Source organism: Chrysochloris asiatica, unplaced genomic scaffold (assembly GCF_000296735.1).
Source record: "Chrysochloris asiatica unplaced genomic scaffold, ChrAsi1.0 scaffold00003, whole genome shotgun sequence".
Classification (NCBI taxonomy): domain Eukaryota; kingdom Metazoa; phylum Chordata; class Mammalia; order Afrosoricida; family Chrysochloridae; genus Chrysochloris; species Chrysochloris asiatica.
In genome coordinates, this window is record NW_006408521.1 from 23,195,068 (window position 1) to 23,214,163 (window position 19,096).

The 19,096-nt window shown below is 51.0% G+C and overlaps 1 protein-coding gene across 3 annotated transcripts in view; it reads right to left on the reverse strand.

Moving 5' to 3' along the window:
- RRP12 (ribosomal RNA processing 12 homolog (S. cerevisiae)) overlaps positions 1-19,096 on the reverse strand; it is a 36,320-nt gene that overhangs the window by 10,567 nt on the left and 6,657 nt on the right. Inside the window, exons 4-25 of one of the 3 annotated variants that reach the window (XM_006831199.1) lie at positions 18,777-18,853; positions 18,207-18,312; positions 17,881-17,997; positions 16,014-16,152; positions 15,799-15,926; positions 14,520-14,618; positions 13,849-13,940; positions 11,626-11,737; positions 11,338-11,435; positions 8,151-8,265; positions 6,765-6,907; positions 6,472-6,593; positions 5,069-5,133; positions 4,829-4,991; positions 4,241-4,395; positions 3,970-4,037; positions 3,362-3,455; positions 2,488-2,646; positions 2,312-2,392; positions 1,993-2,098; positions 1,724-1,831; positions 807-964 (exon numbers count right to left, since the gene is read on the reverse strand). In XM_006831199.1, coding sequence (XP_006831262.1) covers positions 807-964; positions 1,724-1,831; positions 1,993-2,098; positions 2,312-2,392; positions 2,488-2,646; positions 3,362-3,455; positions 3,970-4,037; positions 4,241-4,395; positions 4,829-4,991; positions 5,069-5,133; positions 6,472-6,593; positions 6,765-6,907; positions 8,151-8,265; positions 11,338-11,435; positions 11,626-11,737; positions 13,849-13,940; positions 14,520-14,618; positions 15,799-15,926; positions 16,014-16,152; positions 17,881-17,997; positions 18,207-18,312; positions 18,777-18,853 — 2,505 coding nt within the window. The remainder of the gene's footprint in view (positions 1-806; positions 965-1,723; positions 1,832-1,992; positions 2,099-2,311; positions 2,393-2,487; positions 2,647-3,361; positions 3,456-3,969; positions 4,038-4,240; positions 4,396-4,828; positions 4,992-5,068; positions 5,134-6,471; positions 6,594-6,764; positions 6,908-8,150; positions 8,266-11,337; positions 11,436-11,625; positions 11,738-13,848; positions 13,941-14,519; positions 14,619-15,798; positions 15,927-16,013; positions 16,153-17,880; positions 17,998-18,206; positions 18,313-18,776; positions 18,854-19,096) is intronic. The other 2 variants (XM_006831200.1, XM_006831201.1) reach the window with 2 other exon arrangements.

The following is a 19,096-nucleotide window of genomic DNA, read 5'->3' on the forward strand; positions in this document are numbered from 1 at the left end:
CCCAAATGAAAGAGGATGACACGGAGGCACAGAGGGGTAAGTTCCTTCCTGGGTGTCAGGCTCCCCTCCTACTCTGCTGCCGTATTCCCTGGCTTGGCTGCTCTCTAGTCTTCATCCTGCCTGGCTTGGGTCACATGGGCAACAGCGCACCTTGTTGTCTAAGTATTGCTCAGTGGGGCTGGGAACAGGGTCATTCTGTCCTATGGGATCAGATCCCCTGCAGGACTTATTACAAATCCTCGCCCTCTCCACCCATTGAAGATAAGGCTCTGGCCATCCTCCCCACCTTCAGTCTCCAGTTAGACTGAAGGCTCTGGAGGGCAGGGGGCAGATATTCTGCCGCTCACCTGCTATTTCCTGCTGTCTACCAAGGCCAGGCTCAAAGAAGGCAGCCAGAAGGACCTGGAGGTCTGATATCCCTCAACCCAGCTTGAAATGGGGCACTGAGGGTTTGGAGGGCAGTCCCAACTTGCCACAAGTCAGATGTCCCCCTGGGTTAGCAGGAGGTGGCAGGAAGGTCAAAAGGCAAGATGGAAAACAAAAAGGCAACATGGGGGGCCCTGCAGAGGGACAGCCCAGAGTCTTGGGTTCTTCTAGTCCTGGCACTGCTGCTGACCTGCAGTAATCTCAGGGAGCCCCTGCTCTACGGGCCTCTGTGCTCACGGGTCTTTGGTTCCCTGGTGGGGCCTGTGTGGGATGAGCACTGCTTTCAGGGCTCGTCCCTTCCAGGGCTCCTACAATGACTTCTGCTGCACGGAATGGTTTATGGGCCGGCCACCAGGAGCCCCGGAGGGAGGGGCACTCACCACCAGTTGTACATGCTTGGCCAGGTGGGTCACATCCATGACCACCACTGCCACCTTGATGAAGCCCAGTACAGATTTGACGACGTCTCGAGTGCGGGAAGCCAGGAGCAAGCATATGTTCTCCAACAACTGCTCCACCATGCTGGTCCCCATCAGGCCTGCAGAGAGGAGGGGCCCTTCTCAGAGCCGCCACCAAGACCCAGAGCCTGTCTTGGGGATGCAGCAGGAGCCCTTGAGAGTTGGGGGACCTCAGAATATATGCTTCTTCTATCTGGCCCGGCAGGGCAGGTATTCAGAGGTAGGCACTGTTCCTTGACCCCCTTTAGATAACAAACTGATGTTCCAAAAGATTAAAATAATAATGCATTATGTGTGTGTGTGTGTATATATCTCTATATATACACACACACACACACACACACACACACATAAATACCTATGAGTTTTCAGGAGCATGATGACTCTATAGGGTATGCACTTGACTACAAACCACAAGGTCCATAGGTTGAACCCACCAGCCTCTCGGTGGTAAACAGATGAGGCTTTCTGTTCCTGCAGACATCTAAAAACCTGGGAAACTCTACACAGGGTTGCTATGAGAACTGACTTGACGGAACTTAACAACAACAACCTACAAATTTCACAGTTAGAAAAAAAAATTTGCTCAATGTCTTGTATGGTTGGTAAGAGACAATGCAGGCTGCAGGGCAGCTAACCTGCATGGATGCTTTGTAGAGCAGGACTGTGGGAGGCCTCAGTCGGTCAGAAAGGATAAGAAGACAGGGACTATGGGAACCAGGGATCTTGGGTCCGGCCCTCCTTTCTCCCTCCTGTGGCCTTTCCCCTCATCTGAAGGCTATTCTGTACTGGCCATTTGGGCAGTTTCTTACCCAGACAGTTTCCCAGGAAATATTTACCTTTAAACTCAAAAAGCAGGTGGGTCAGGGCCAGGATGCTGCAGCTGACCATGGTCACTGGACCCACGAGGCCGGGGTAGATCAAGACAAGGTAGCGCTGTAGGGCCTCTGGGGACAGAGACCAGGACGGGTTCGTCATACTCTCTGCAGACCCTACAGAACGAGGGAGCTCACCCCACATTTCCAGCTGACCAGTGGCTTAGAAGGTACCTGCCCGCTAGACCGTGAACAGAGGGTCCACCCCCAGCCCCGTGTCACCTGGGCCTCACCTTCCTGATTTGAGCCAAAACGAAGGAATGCGTGGCCCATCTCCACAAGCAGGGCAAAGGCATTCTTCCGAGCTCCCACCGACACTTCCTTGGTGCACAGGATCACCTGACCCAGACAGCCCTATGACCATACTTTCCCAGAACCCACCAGCCATGGGTGGGGACCAGGTAAGGGTACCCATGATCCAGGGCAGAGAATTGAGCCACTCCCCCTTCTCCCCCGAGTCCTGCCCTCGTGACCCTAAAGAATCACTCCAGGGAAACTCTCTCCACACCCACACACCCTCCCTCGCCCCTCACCCCCTCCTGCACCCCTCACCTCTGGGACAAGGGCGGCAATGAACTCCTCGTGCTCTGCTGAGAGTTTTTTCACAATGTGTATGAGGCACTTCAATCGGGGCTGCAGTGCAGAGGGGGACAACACTCAGGACCCCTCCATGCCCCCCGCCCCCCCGTGACTGCTCCTCCCAGGGAGCAGGCTGCCCGGAGCCCCACCCTCTTGGCTGGCGAGGAGGTGCTCCGCAGAGAGTCCAGCAGTGTCTTCTTCAGGTCGTCCAGGTGGTTCTGCAGAAAGCGGGCCCCTGGGCCCTGGGGGCTGGCACACACCTCCTCTAGCACACGGTACGCCTTCTTCTGCACCCCGTGCGCCTTGCTCTGAAAAGGAGCATGGCAGTCAGGGATGGGCGAGGAGGGGGCGGGGGCAGGGGCAGGGGCTGCCCTACCCACCCTTACCCTGCTTAGTAGCATTTACATAGCATCCATTGCAGCTAGCCCCCCGTCATTCCAGAGCCAACAGAACACATGCAGAGACCATCCCCTGTGCCAGACACAAGGGGGTACTACAGTAGATGAGCCCATGGCTGCCCCGATCATGAGCTCACCACCTCCACATAGCGCGATAGCTCCAGGCCTGGGACACACACGGCCTTGGCACCTGCTCATAGCCAGAGCACTCTTCTCACTGCCTAATGTTTTCCTGTTCCTACATAGCTGTTAGACTCCAGGCACTTCTGGTAGGCTGGCCCCTGCCCTAGACTTCTGGGGCCACCTGTATGCCCTCCGCAGGGCACATCTCAGTTACCAGCCTCGGGGGTGAGGGTCTGAGGAGGCCCTCACACATTATATCTGGGACTCTTCACAGGATACAGATGAGGCCAGGCTGGGACAGTTTCACTAGGGAAGCCTTAGAAGGTGAGGCCTGAGCTCAGGTGCACAGAGTGTCACTCTGGCATCTACGTGACGGATGGGCCCAATGGGTTCAGGGGAAGCCACTCCAGGCTTGGTCTGGGCAGCAGAAGAGTCTCTACCTTCCCAGGGATCCCCTCTCTCTCCAGGGATGGTGGTGGCGACCCTGGGCCTCCCAGCTCACCTCCAGGTAGGGCCGGATGGTGGAGTAGAGCTTGCTGATGGCAGCTTCATCAGCGTGAGGAGCCAAGGCCACAACTAGATCCAGGACAGACAATCTGCTCAGGGCAGGAGACAAGGAGGGCACTGGAGAAGGGCACAGGCTCTCGGTGCTCTCAGGGCACAGGGGTGGTGAAAGTCAGGGTTAGAACTGGAGGTCCCTAAGGAGCCCATGAGCAATAATCCCAACCCAGCACCCGAAGCCAATGCTCACAATGTACCAAACATGGTGCTTTCCACGTGCTAATTCCTCCAATTCAGCAGCTCAATGAACCAGGCACTGTACTCTGCCCACTTCACAGGTGCAGACATGGTAGAGCAAGGAAGCAACTAGTCCAAGATCACACTGCCTGTAGCTGAAGCTGCGATTTGCACCTGGCATGTCCCTAGGGTCCAGGAGATTAGAAACCTCCCCAAGATAAAGGGATCATACAGGCCTCATGGTAGAGCTGGGACATTTAATATCGCAAGACTGCCAAGTCATGCCAGAAAAAAGCCACAGGGCTTCCAGCAGGCAGAGCCCCAGCCTCTTAGGCTGCCCCAGTTCAAGTGGGGAAGCCCTGAGCACGTTACCTGGTGAATTCCGAGCTGGCTGGGTCAAGCACCTTCTCACTGGCTTTCTCCATGAAACCATTCACCAGCTGGCAGCCCCATGGGGACAGGAAGGAGGAGGTTGTTGGGGAAGATACACAGAGCAGCAGGTCACAGAACTCCCTTCCCCACCACTGACATTCAGAAGCCTCCAGTCCAGCCACAACCACTGGTACCCACGGTCCTGTTCTCCACGTGGCAGGAACCCAACACACCAAACTAAGAGCATCCCTCCGCCCCTCTACCAGCTCACCTGAGGCTCGGTTATGGTAAGGTATGTTTTGATGGTTTCCAGCACAGCCCGGCGAGGGGCTGGGGTGTCCCCAGTGGCAACAGGCTGTCCATACAGGTTGAAGAGGATTGGCAGGAAGTTCTTGGCAAAGCGGCTCACTTCTGCACGGTCGGCCTCTGGCAGGAGGACCAAAGTTTGCATGAAGGGAGCAGGTATTGTCCCCCTCTAAAGGCCACTGGGCTGTAGCCTGCAGGAATCCTTTAGGGTACCCTGTGGCAGGTCCTGGAAGCCCTGGGTTAGGTTCCCAGTGAGCAGAAAGGCTGAGACCAGGGCACAGAGAACGAGGTGCCACAATGATCTATGCTCCTCCATGACTCCTGTGCCAGGACCAGCAGCGTGCCAGCCACACAAGCTGCCAACATAACTGAGTACGCCCACAGCAACTGTCAACACACTAGGAGTAAAGACATGAGCTGGGACAGTTTTCAGCCCCCGACGAACTCTTCAGGTCCTGGCAAAGGATGAGCTAGAGGGGCTACTGTCTTAGGCTCCGCATAGCAGTGGGGGCAGGGGTACCTGTCATCCGAGTTTCCCTGAACCCACATGTACCTGTTTCACAGCCCTTGGTGATGAGGGTGCGCAGAGCCTGGCACACCGTGACCCTCAGGTCTGGGCGCTCACTGATGGCTGTGCCCAGCGTCCGCGCCAGCCCTTTGAAGGAGATGGCCACATCCGTGGGCCTTGTGCAGAATCCAGGCAGGAGGGTCCAGATCTGGGGAGGAAAGTGATGGTCAAGGAAGAGAGCGACACCCAGCGCTGTGCTTTCTGCTCCCGCTCCCTGGCCCGTACCTGCCACTGGAGCGTGTCGTAGATCTTGGACTCCACAGTGCTGCCCGCCTGAGCCAGCTCCATGGCTGGAGAGTGAGACAAGGACATGGCGTGACCCAGAGCACCAATGGCATCATTTTTACCACAACCTAAAGCCTGGCGATGAGGGCAGGATTATATGATTTCCTTCTGTAGATTAAAACCTAATACTTGCCCATTATAAACAGGACCTGTGTCAAATTCAAATCTCACGCTCCCAGACAGAGCCACTGTCTCTTCGGATGCATTAACAATTCTAGTGGTAATTATGTTAAAATTTTCCTGTACATTCTACAAACATATTCTGCAAAATCACATTTGAAATAAGATCAGCACCAGTGCCGTTCTGAGTCGGAAGACTGAAGGGGGCTGCCCTGTGCATGGTAGGCAGTTTAGCAGCATCCTTGACCACCACCCACTAGAAGCCAATAGCACCCCTCTGAAACTGTGACCACCAAAAGTATCTGCAGATGATGCCAAGTGTCCCCTAGGGAGTAAAATCACCCTGTCAAGAAGAACTGCCCTAGACCAGGGTTGGCACACTTCCTGCCGAGGGATGTGTATTTGAATCTTGGCAAGCTCTATGGTTTCTGCTACAACTACTCACACGTGCCAGGGGAGGGGGAAAGTCACAGACTGTGTGTAAAACAAGTGCGGCTGTGTTGCAGTAAACCTTTATTGACACGAACAGACAGCAGACAGGATAGGGAGCAATTACCCGCTTCTGCGCTAAACCCTCACCGTCAAATGAACCAGAGCTCCTGGAGCCACCGGTTGGCTGCAAAACACACCCAGCTCCTCCACTTTCCAGCCTATAGGTCTGAGTCCAGGACTCAAATCAACTAGAGGTGCACAGAGAGGGTACCAGAATCTCTGCCTCCAGAGGAGACAAAATCAATGACAATTTGCATGAAGAAGGAACATTTCAAGAGGGGGAAAGAAACATCTTCTAAAATTTAAGTATCCTCATTGTTATTCTTTTAAATATAGACACACACATGTCTATGTATCAGAGAACATACACTGCTGGTGTGACACTTTTGTCAGCTGCTAGACAATTCAAACCCACCAGCCGTTCCTTGGAAACCATATACAGGGTCGCTTGAGTCGGAACTGATTCAATGGCACTTAACAACTATATAGGTCTACAAATGTAGGTAAACAAATATATTTACAAAAATTTAAAAATATCTATCCCAAGAGCTCTCCTAAAAGGTGCAGACCTGTTCTTTGTGATTTAACTTATAATCCAAGAAAGACTAACAAAGCCCCAGGGTGGAGGCTCCTTGTAGGAGGGAAGGGGCTATATCAGATTCAAGGACTGGAGGAGGAAGCCCCAAAGCAGGCAATGAGCCCTGGGCAGCACACAAGTGAGGCCCCCTTACCTTTACTCTTCAGGGTGTTAGCCAGCGGCAAGAAATAGGTGGTGAAGAAACCAAGGCGAGTTTCCTGTGCGTGATCCCGGATGACAGGTAGCAACCAGCTCCGTGGGAAATCCAGAGTCTCTCTGGGAGGAGGACAGAGGGGACCTGTGAGGCTGAGGTGACAGTCCAGGAGCAGCCGCTCCCAGTGGCCAGCACCCAGACTCAGCCTAAGAGTGAACATCCCCACCCACTCCAGCAAACAAGCAGCCAGACTCTCCAGGGGCCCCCAGGGAACCGCCCAGGGCCAAGCTTACTCAGAGCCATCGATTTCTAAAGGCACAGCCTGCAGCACCACCTCAGGCCCCATGCTGGCCACGGCAGCCCCCACAGCCTGGTCCAGCGCAGCCGTGTGGGGGAAGTGAGGGGACAGGCGCAGGTCACACAGGGACTGGAGACACTGGAGCAGAGGAAGATGGTGTATCAGGGCTGGTGTCTGGACCAAGTCTCCAGAAGAAAGAGGTATGGGCCAAAGTAACAAACTGACAGCCAAATGTTTGATCCTCCACACCCAAGGTTTGAAAAAAACCTCTAGTATTCATTAGGGACTCTGCAAAGGCAAGGATGGCCCATATTGCTGGCATGGTGACAACTGGCAAACCAGCAAGCACTGAGAAGCTGGCCTCAGAAATGACAGAGCTGTGCCAGGTGATTCCCAGCAGCCTTCACCAGCCTGACCTCTTGCAAGAAGCCAAGCTCTCAGGGTTGTCCCTTTCTCCCAAGCAGCAGTGGGCATCAGTGCGGAAGGCCCATGAGGCCATGTGTTCCACTCGGGGAGGAAGGGTCTGTGATCTGTCATCTGGTTTGGGGTGGGCTCAGGATCTCTGCACTGCAGTGCAGTCTCCCTGGGACCTGTCACTACTGCTAGGGGATGCTGAGCCGATTTCAGCTTGTAGTGATCCCATGTGACAGGAGAATTGCCCCAATGGGTTTTCTCGGCTGCAATCTTTATGGGAAGGAGCCCTGAAGGTGCAGTGGGTTGGGTGTTGGGGCGCTAGCCACAAAGTCAGCAGTTCAAACCCACCAGCACTTGGAGGGAGAAAGATGAGACTATCTGCTTCTATAAAGATTTACAGCCTTGTAAACTCTAGAAAGGGTCACTATGAGTTGGAATCAATTCATTGGCAGTGGGTTAATCTTTACAGGAGCAAATCACCAGGCCTTGCTTCAGCAGAACCACTGGGTGGGTTCGAACTTTTAGTTAACAGCCAATTCTTCACCATGTGTCACCAAGTCTCCTTAGGCTGGGACCTGTGGCTGCTTAAAAATCAACAACAGTACTAAGAACATCACAGGGCATTGAGACAATTAAAAATGAAAAGACAGCAGAATGGGAGTGGGGAGAAACACACTGGCTCCCAGGGAGTTTCATTAACCCCAGCCAAAGCCGGCAGGTGGGGGTGGGGGAGGGAGGCTCCTGCCCGTGCTGCCTTTTCCTTCCACGTCAGTCCCTTAATCCACTTTCCTGGGTGATCTATGCTCTGTGTGTGTGTTTGGGAGGAGAGGGGGCAGGGTGCGAGTAGCTATAACAAGATACACATCCCCATCCTCTCAGCACCCACATCCCAATATCTAGGGGGCCCAGAACCCTGTGCACAACCCAAGCGCCACCTGGGGTGCTGTCCCCACATCTTCTACTTCACCTTCTTCATCACAGGATGGGCCTGCCGTCCACAGGCCTCGAAGAACACACACAGCAGCTGCAACACGGAGCTCCATGCGGCATGGAACTTGTATGTCAGGCCTTCTTCCACTGTCCTGCCAAAGGAAAGGCCACAGTCAGGACCACACTGAAGCCCACTCTGGGCTCCAACCAGGAAAAGCTGGTGGCTGGCACCAGGAGATCTAGACACCAGATGGCTCTAAGGCTGGGGGGCTGCAGGAAAGGCACAGAGAACAACCGACACCCACTGTCCTCCAAGCACTGTGCTAAGAGTTGCATTTATGCATTTTGTCTAATTAAACCTGTGAGGTAGATTACTTGTTTCCTCTTCCAAAGGGGAAACTGAGGTCAGGAGTAACCTGCCAAACTAGGACTCCAGAGCATGTGTTTTGTCCATTGTGGCCTGTTCTCTCAGTCTGACCAAAGAGGGAGGGCAGGTAGATGCAGAGGTCTGGGTGGAAGGTAAAGTTGCTTCAGGGAGGAGAGCCCCTCAGCATCCAGCCCCTTCCAGCCTGTGCAGCCCTCAAAGAAGTCAGCCCCCTCCAGGCCTTGGATTTACTTACGCTGGGGAAAGATGGGGGGGGGGGGGCTGTGAGAAGGGGTAACTCTATTCCTTGAATTTTCCTAAAACTTCTTCCCAGATAGATCCCTGGGATTTCCTCGTAAGAGACAAGCCCTTATCTTGAAGCCAAGCACAGACACTGAGGAGTCAGGTCTTTCCAGGAAACACGAAGGTGGCCAGTGATGAGCCCCCTGGTGCGAGTGGAGGGCAGTGCAACACCATGAGGAAGATGGAACTCTTGGTCACAGGGTGAGCCTCTGCTTCCCCAGCTGTAAAATGGGGTTAGTAGCTAACTCCTACGGAGCCCTGGTGGCGCAATGCTTAAGCTCTCAGCTATCAGCAGAAAGATCACTGGAGGGTACCCACCAGTGGCTCTGCATGAGAAAACACTTGGGAAGCTGATCCGCTCTATAAATTTTTACCCAATTCACAATTAAGACTTAACATAATTGGAATAATACAATGCATTCTGAAAAACCAGTTAACAGTAAAAAAGAGGAAAGGCTCAGCAATCTGCTCCTATCAAAGATTACTGTTTGCACTGAGTTGGCTCTGAGCACCCAGGTCCAACAGGATGCAACAGGACCTGGGCCTGCACAGCCCGCACAGTTGTTATGTCTGAGCCATAGCTGCAGCCACTGTCGTTTCCTCCTTTCCGCTGACCCTCTACTTCCCCAAGCACACTGACCTTTCCCAGGGACCAGTCCCTTCTGATAGTATTTCCAAAGTACATAAGACAAAGCCTCACCATCCTCGCTTCCAAGGAACATTCTGGCTATACTTCTGCTTGTTCTTCTGGAAGTCCACGGGACTTTCAATAATATTCTCCAGCATCCTAATTCTAACACACCAATTCTTCTCCGGTCTTCCTTATTCACTGTGCAACTTTCACAAGTATAAGTGACAATGGAAAATACCACAGTTTGGGTCAGGTGCACTTTAACCCTCAAACTGAGCCCTCTGCTCTTTAACACTTCAAAGAGGTCTTGTGCGGCAGGTTTGCCTAATGCATTATGTCCTTAGATTTTCTGACTGCTGCTTCTGTGAGTATTGATTGTGGATCCAAGTGAAATGAAATCCTTGACAATGCTATCTTTTCTCAGTTTTTCGTGATGCTGTCTATTGGCCCAGTTGTGAGAATATGTTTTCTTTCCACTGAACTGCAATCCATACTGGAAAGCTGTATTTTTTAATTTTTACCATCATGTACCTCAAGTTCTCTTTTATTGACACACACCTTTCCTGATTTCAAACCAGACAGCAGCCCCGACCCCCCTCAACTGCCTCTTGGTCTATGTACAAGTTCCACATAAGCACAATTAAGTGTTTTGGAATTCCAGTTCTTTACAATGTTATTCACTGTTTGTTATGATCCACACAGTTGAACATCTTTGCGGAGTCAAGAAAAACATCTTTCAGGTATTCTCTGCTTTCAGACAAGATCTGATGTCAACACTGACAGCCCTTGTTCCATGTTCTCTTCTTGTACCTTGAATTTCTGACAGCTCCCTGTCAAATGTGCTGCTTCAACCATTTTTAAATTATCTTCAGTAAAATTTTACTTGTGTGTGATATTAATGATATTGTTCAATAATTTCCACAACCCATTCTTTGGAATGCACACAAACTGACTGGTGTGTTCCAGTCAGTTGACCAAGTAACTGTTTTCCAAATTTCTTGGCATAAACTAGTGAGTGCTTCCAGCCCTGCTCCATTTGTCAAAACATTTCAATTTGTATTCCATCAGTTTCTGGAGTCCTTGTGTTTCACTAATGCCCTCAGTGCACTGTGGGCTCTTCCTTTAATACTATTGGTTCTTAATCATATCTACCTTCTGAAATTACTGAATACTGACAAATTATTTTCAGTACAGTGACTCTGTAGTCCTTCCATCTTCATTTGATGACATCGTTCCTTGGAGTCCTGGTGTGGTGTTGTGGTTTAATGCGCCAGACTGCAAAGCCATTTGAACTGCAAGGTTGGCGGTTCAAGCTCACCAACAGCTCCTCAGAAACCCTATACAGGGTTGCTATGGGTCTGAACTGACTCGATGGCACTTAACAACATCTTTCCTTATTTTGTCTGTGGATTATAGCCTAGGAGAATTTACTGGGCAGTTCTGATCTGTCATCTAGGGTTGCTATGAGTTGAATCCACGTAATAGTACACAGCAAGAACCATCTAACTCATAGAACCATAAGGATCTTCTAGACACAGTAGTAGTAACAACAGCTTACATTTATTTAGTACTTTACTACATGCCAGATACTGTTCTGAGAATGCCACACGTCATCTCATTTACTCCTCACAAGGTAGCCATTGAGGAAGACAATGAGGTAAACAGAGACAGAATTTGCCCAAGTGACTGGGCCTGCCATCAACAGAGCCTGCACTAGCATCCACCATTGAAGTACCACACTGTCCACTCCCTGGACTGGACTCCCTTCTGGTGCTCAAGACATGGTGACTGCTCTGGTGGAAGTTCAGCAAACAACCTGAGGTCCCAAGAAGCGCCTGGCCCTTCACACGTGGCCCATTTATCAACGTGATGGACTTTCCACCAAGCACACCTCAGACCCTGCTACTGGGAACACCACGCTCTCACCTGAACATCTTGGAGACATACTGAGCAGGCCCTGGGGCCGAGGCGGTCACGGAGCCAATGTCAGCCATGTGGGGAGCAATGCATTCCTTCAGGATCTCCTGCAAACAGAGGCCGCAGGCTGCTGGGTCCAGCAGCCCCCCAGTGCCACTCACTCCTCCTGAATGACAACTTCCTGAAGCTTCTAGGAAGCCCAATTCCCCACTCCAGAGCCTCCTCCCAGGACCTGGCTCTGGAGATGGAAGGCAGCAGCAAGCTAGGGTAGGGCTGGAGAGCTGGAGACAGCAGTACCTTTAGGCTCTGGGTAGCCGTGGCCACCACCTGTGAGTGTGGGGAAAGGAGGCAGGTCATCGCAGTCCCAAAAAAGCGAGGGAGGTGGCCCAGTCCAAGGTCCCGCTGCAACCTGTCAAGATAAAGGTCCAGGTCTGACAGTAATCACTGGTCTGCAGGGCTCTACAGGCCCTGCTTGTGGGCAATTATGAGAGAGAGAGAGAGTACCGCTGTGCCAGAAACAACAGGTCATTGGAGCATAAACAGCATGCCTGTCCAGACTGACCCTCAGACCCACTGCCCAAGGGAATCACGGTTAAATTCAAGCACGATTTCACAAGTTTTTACACATAGACAAACCTAAAGTAACAATAACTAACACTTACATAACACCACATGCTATGCACTGATACAACCCTCACACACTGGAACCTTGCAACAACCCACAGGGTGAGTCCTACTGACACCCCCACTTTGTAGAGGAGGAAACAGGCCCACAGAGAAGGCAGTGAGTGGTGGGGTCAGCTTTCACACCCTGGCGGTGTGGCTCCACCGAGAGCCAACAATCATGCTCTCCATGCTTCTGCACCTCGCTTCTGTTAGGTCTTGGAAACATTGAGAACGTCATTGTTTGGAAGGGCCTGACTTTACTTAACCAGTCCCCTCTGGGGGTACACATAGATCATTTCATGTTTCCTGCCATCACCTATGGTGCGGAAGCAAACATCCTGCGGCAGGGGATGTGGACGATGTGGGAGGGCACCTGAAGGATGAACTCTGGGAAGGGGAGGAACGGGCCATCTTGCCACTGTTGACACTTCCAGGTGGAAGGTAGCTTGGGATAGGCAGACAAATGTGGGCCTCATAAGGCTGGGCTGGAGACTGGCTGTGTGGAATACTGAATAACTGACTTCTTGTTCACAAAATGAGCTAAGACTTTCCATAGGAGCCCTGGTGGTACAACAGGTATGCTGCTAACCAAAGGACTGGTGGTTAGAATCTACCCAGCAGCAAATCCGGAGAAGTACGTGGTGATCTGCTCCCCCTAAAGATTACAGCCAAGAACACCCTATAAAACAGTGACGCCAGAGATGGAGGCAGAGACGATGATGTGGAGAGAGGGAGCAGTTGGGGACTCTAGACCCAGAGAGGGAGAGGGGCTATGTGCTGACGACCGGGGGACAGGCTTGCAGGATATACCTTGTGGTTGGCTGATGATACACGGAGGGATTATAATCATGGCAATGAAACGATATACGATAGGATGAATGTAAATATAATGTTCTCCCATGTAAACTATCACATAATTCACAATAAAACATTAAAAAAAAAAAACCCAAACAGTTCTATTCTGTCAAATGGGGTCTTTCTGAGTCAAAATCAACTCAATGGCACCGAACATGCTCATAGGGTTGCTGTGACCCGAGACTGAACGGATGTCAAGTATCTAACAGTGCCGGGTTCAGAGCAGGCTGATGAGTCCCCTTTGTTGTTGTTATTAAGGGTCATCTAATCGGGCTGTGAACCTCAAGGTCAGCAGTTCGAAACTACCAGCTGCTCTGCAGGAGAAAGATGAGGTGTTCTGCTCCCGTAAAGATTTACAGCTTCGGAAACCCTGTACAGAGTTGCTATGGGTTGGAACTGACTCGACAGCACTTAACAACAACAAATCAGTTCCAACATCTAACAACCCTGTATAGAGTTTCTGAGGAGCAGCTCATGGGTTTTAACCGACAACCTTGTGGTTAGCAAGTAGTCTAGTGCTTATCCTACAGCACCACACCAAGATTCTGAAATCACCTTCAGCTGAGGGGAAAACAGAATCACAGCTTAGCGGAGGCTGAGGGGCCTTTGAGACCCTGTTGTTGTTGTGTGCCATGGAGTCGGTTCTGACTCATAGCGACCCTGCATAGGGTTTTCGAGGCTGTAAATCTTTATGTCAGCAGAAAGCCTCATCCTTCTCCCATGGAACAGCTGGTAGTTTCCAACTGCTGACTGTGAGATTAGCAGCCTGATTCATAACCACTACGCTACCAGAGCTCCTTCTAGTCAAAGGTTCAGCTAGGAAAGCAATCAGACCTGGATAATATGGGAGGAACCGTCCTACCCCGAGACACTTAAAAACAAGATCTGGTCATCATCACACATGACACAGAAACACTGCCAGTTCTCAGGAAGCTGAATGACGTTTCCAATTTTCAGTTCACATCTTCCCCACCTCCACTACACAGAAGTGATTCCTACCGGACCAGGTTGATGTGGGCCTTCTCCATGACCTTCAGCCAGGCCATCAGGGGCTGTAAGTCATTCTCACTGGGAACGTAGTCGTACAAGGCCTGGAGGGAGGAACAGGGATTAAGGAGCAGCAGCCCCAGTGACAATGACCCCTTCGCACCCCTAGAACAGCAGCCCGTGACCTGGACCCACCAGCCAGCTCCTGCCATGCCCTCTGTGAAGCCCTCCCATTTTGCCTTCATTAGGGCAGAAAGCCTCCAGGAGCAGTGGAGGGTACACTGTGGCCCACACCCCTGTGTGAATCTGACAGACCACAGAACTTCCAGAAAAATGCAGTTTGTGAACAATGAGAGGGTTTATGCCCTTTACTAGGTTCATCCAGGGATCCCTAAGGTAAAGAGGCCCTGGCTTAAGGCATCTGTTAACACTATGAGATCATGCTTAAACCATTTATTATAAAGTTCACCACTACTAGGTCAAGAAAGACACCCTCACTCACCCAAGAGTCAGGGAAGACATTGATGTGACTTCTGTGGTTGGCCTCCTTGTCTGTCTGTCTGTCTACTGATATCCCGTAAGGGGGCAGCCCTGGCCAGCCCAATTCCACCTCATTTTCCAGACAGTAACAGGCTGGCCCCACCAGCACATCAGAGCCCCTAATTCCCGCCATAGAGCCTCACCGTGATGATCTGGGCGTTGAGCTCTGCCGTCAGGGTGCCCGGGCCAGGCTTGGCATGGAAGAGGCCATGAAAGGCCTGCATGGCACAGGCTGTCACCAGCTGGAGAGGACACAGGCTTTAGTGGGGGATCACAGAGCTTATGGCTCCCCGAATCTCAATCAAGCTCACACACCTGGATGCTCAGAAAGATAAGCAACTGAGAACTTTCTAAATGCTTTAACCAAGACAAGGGAAGAACATGAATGCTTATAACATGATAGTGAGCTGCAGAAACAGTCTATAATCAGAGCTGTAACTTTACGTATCTTTATGGATGTTTGTCTAGTCAAGAGGAAGTGTCTGCAAGGATATGTGGCAAGTGGTTTACACTGTTCACCTGAGGAAATTAAAGTGGGAGGAAACAAAGACGCTGGCTTTTTTACTTAATGCACTTCTAAATAGTCTTTTTCCTTTCTAAATAATGATCACACAATTTATGTAATAAAAACTTTTAATATACACATGAATAAAAATGACAACACATGAAGATGAACAGAACTGTGCTTGTTAGATGCCGCTGAGTCATTTCCTACTTACAGGAGCAACAAGAGGAGAACGGCCCCATTAGATTTCCTAGGCTGTAATCTTTATGGAAGGACCCCGGTTGGCACTGTTAACCACAAGATTGGAGGTTCAAGACCACCAGTCACTTCGAGTGAGAAAAAAGGCTTTCTGCTCCAGTAGATTACAGACTTGAAAAGACACACTCCACAGGGTCACTACGAGTTGGAACTGACTCAAGCAGTGGGTAAGTGAACTTTTATGGAAACAGACTGCCAGGTCAGTCTCCCATGAGGATACTGTGTGATTTGAACTGCCAACCTTCCGGTTAGCAGCCAAGCATGTATCCAAACCAAAAATAAAGCCACTGAGTCAATTCTGACTCATAGCGACTGTATATAGGGTTTCTGAAGCATTTACTGATTGGTTAATAAATAAGGAGAGAAAAAACAAAACAAAGCAAAAAAAACCCCACCACAAACAGGAATAACTGTCTGACTCTAGTTGGGTTGAGTGGTGAAAGGCTTTGTGGCCCCACAGCCTCTCTCCTTATTCTGACCTGATCTCTGTCTGAGGCCAGTTTCCAACTATCACAGAACCCTGCTGATGGCCCGCTCTGCCCAACACCTCGGATGAGACAGTGCTCAGAGATGGAGCAGCAAAGTAGGGCAGGACAGGGTGAGCTCAGGCCCTGCTCTGCCTGGCCTTGGAGTTCTCCAGGAGGAACTGAATTGCTTACCACATGGCTCAAGGTCATGACCCTGAGGAGACTCTCACTACAGCTCTTGACCAGGACTTCCGGGAAGCTGGCCAGCAGGTCCTTCAACAGCGTCAGCATGTGCAGCGTGGTGGTGGCCTCCTTGGAGCCTGGCACACAGAGGGGAGGTTGCTTCTCTAGCCCACCCCGGACAGCTCCCACCTCCTATACCCGCTTCCCAAGCCTGACTGCCCCACCTCCAGACTTCTCAATCTCCTGGATGCAGAACTTGGCAGTAGAAGCAGCAGCAGGATGATGGGCAGGGGCCTTTTCACCAAACATGAACTCACTGCCCTTGAGGACCGAGCACACTCCATGTTGGGCAGCCTTCCGGATCTGAGGGACATGGAGGGTGTGACCAGGATGGTTAGCATCCAACCAGCCAGCACCATGCATGAGTCAAACACCTACTGTATGTCCAGTGCTAAGCCAGGGGCTTGAGTGTCTAGAATCCTGAGACAAACCTTGGTTCAAATCCCCACCCTACTACCAACACACTCAATGGCCTGAGCAAGCTAACCTCCGGTCTCGGCACTCTCACCTTTGGAGAGTGAGTCATTCATTACCCAACCATTCCCCACTGGTGCTAGCAATGTGACAAAAGACACCAAGCAGACAAGTCATATTCTATTTGGGAGAGGAAAAAGAAACACTGGCAGGTTACAGTACTTTACAGAGAGGTGCTGCTTTTTATAAGCATACCTCATTTTAGAGCGCCTCACAGATATTGTGTGGGTTTTTACAAATGAAAGGTCTGCCGTAACCCTGTGTGGAGTAACTCTGGTGGCTCTGTGTCATGTTTTAGTCATTCTCATAATCTCTCCAACTTCTCCATAATGGCGCTGTGGGATAATGCATTGGGCCGACAGGTCAGCGGTTCAAACACACCAAAATGGTCCCCGAAAACCCTATACTGTGTCACTAGGAGTCGGAACTGACTCGACAGCACTTAGCAATACTGCACACATAATAGACCACAGCATAATGTATGTGCTCTGTTGTTAAATGAGTCAGTTCCGACTCACAGCAACCCTGTACAGAGTTGCTGAGGAGCATCTGGTGGGTTTGCACTGCTGACCTTGTGGTCCACAATCCAGTGTGTATCCTACAGCATCACACCAAGAGTCCTAATACGTACTGTTGTTGTTGTTGTTGTTATGTGTTGTTATGTGTGTGGAGTCAGTTCCAACTCAAAGCAACCCTGTATAGGGTTTCCGAGGCTGTAAATCTTTACAGGAGCAGAAAGCCTCATCTTTCTCCCACGGAACAGCTGGTAGTTTCGAACTGCTGACCTTGAGGTTCGCAGCCCAATTCGCAAGCACTACACTACCAGAGCTCCTTTAATACATACTAGGAAATAAAAAAAAATATGTGACTGGCTTTATCTTGATACTTAAGTTTATTGGGGAGTCTGGAACCAAACCCACAGTTTCTCTGAGGTCTGCCTATGTAGGGTGGTCAAAATAGTATTGCCAATGCTATCATATTTCTGTGGCAACTCAAAGAAAGTGAGGAAAAGACCATGCACATCACTGCAGAAGGTAGTGATGACTATGACTAAGCTTACTGTTGTGCAGCCATGTCCTGAATCTCAGTGAGAACCCCTATGTAAGGATGCCCTGCTGAGCCAGGCCTGTGGGAGCACGGAGTCTCCTCATAGCCTTACATCAGGGTCCGTACTATCATCTTGGCTTCAGTCAGGAAGCCGAGGCTCAGACAGATTACACACCATGACCAAAATCAAACCACAGCAGAAAACAATATCCAACTGTGTCCCCCTCCCCGTCACTGTAACTGCACCTGCTAGAGAGTCCATATCAGGACAGATAAGGCACCAGAGACGTAGAAGGTCTGACAGAGAGCATCCCTCTCACAAAGACAGCTGCCCCTGCCTTCTCCATCTTAGCAGATGCAGCCTCAGAGTCAGGAAGCAGAGCCTCGTGACAAGAGTCTGGTTCTCAGAGCCACATCTCCCACCCCACTCCAACAGGCCAGCATCAGGGTTGGACCCCAGGGGTGGCTGTGTGCTGCCCCCTACCAACTTCTGGAGTGCAGCAATCTCACCTTGGGCTTGGCATGCACGGTGAAGCTCAGCAGCCCATGGTACACCTGCAGGGTCACAGGGTAGCTCCAGGACTCTAGGTCTTGCTTCCGCAGAAGGGTGGCCAGGCAGGAGAGGACCTGAAGAAGACAGGTGCAGTCTCTTAGTGCCACCAGTCTTGACCAGGAGAGGAAGGAAACCAAGTTCTCACCAATTCCAAAAAGTCTCAAAGGGATTGATTTGAGGGTTCACAGAGCACATAAACTCCTCTCAGGCAGCGTGCAAGCTTCAGCCAAATCAGACAGGCTATGAAAGATGGCAGAGGAGAAATTGAGACCCAAACACTAACCCATCGGAGGGCTGAGGTGGAGCCGCTACTGGTCTGAGCCGACAGGATGTCCGAGAAGGCTTTGGAGGTGTCAGAGAACTTCTTCATGAGAACAGGGCTGGGCACACTGTGGGGAGAGAGCACAGAAGGTAAAGTCCACAAGGCTGGGGCAGCCCCACGTGGTGCACAGCAGAAAGCTGACAAGAGAAGTATTACCGGCGCCATCCTTTCTGACACCCTGTTCAGTAACACCTCCCTCACCTTCTCCAATGCCCACCCCCTGAGTCCTCCATAAGATGGCCCTACTAAGCTCACACTAATCTTTTACCACCTGTGCCCTGGCTACAGATCTCCAGTGAGGCCAGTAGTAACATTCATTCTATGCCTCTTTCCCTGCCCTGCTCATTTCCTAGGTCCTCAATACTCACACTTCCTGGTATTAGATCCCAAGATACTGCCAAAGCCTGATGCTGTAGAATGCCACCTGACACTGGAGTTCCTTCTAGTGATTCCTGATTCTGCTCATCACCTCCCACCCATACTCCCATCTCCACGAAGACACCTAGGGTTCAAGCAAGAACCAGGACTCACCGCTTTAGGACAAGGTTCAGCAGGTAAGCTACAGCAGCCAGAGACTCGGGGGACTCCACTGCTTCCATTGTTGTCATCTGTGAGGGCCAGATCAGGAGGGTGTGAGTGGGAAATGGGTCCTGCTGGGTCAACAGGAGGACTGGGGCAGGGCAACCACATGCCTAGTCATAGCTCTGCTATTTACTAACTGGGTAACTTAGTCTTTCTGTGTCTCACTCTGTAAGATGGAATAATACCATTTGTTAAATGGGGATAATACTGGGACCTACTTCCTAAATTTTGGGAGGTTTAATTAATATATTGGAACCCTGCCTGTTGTT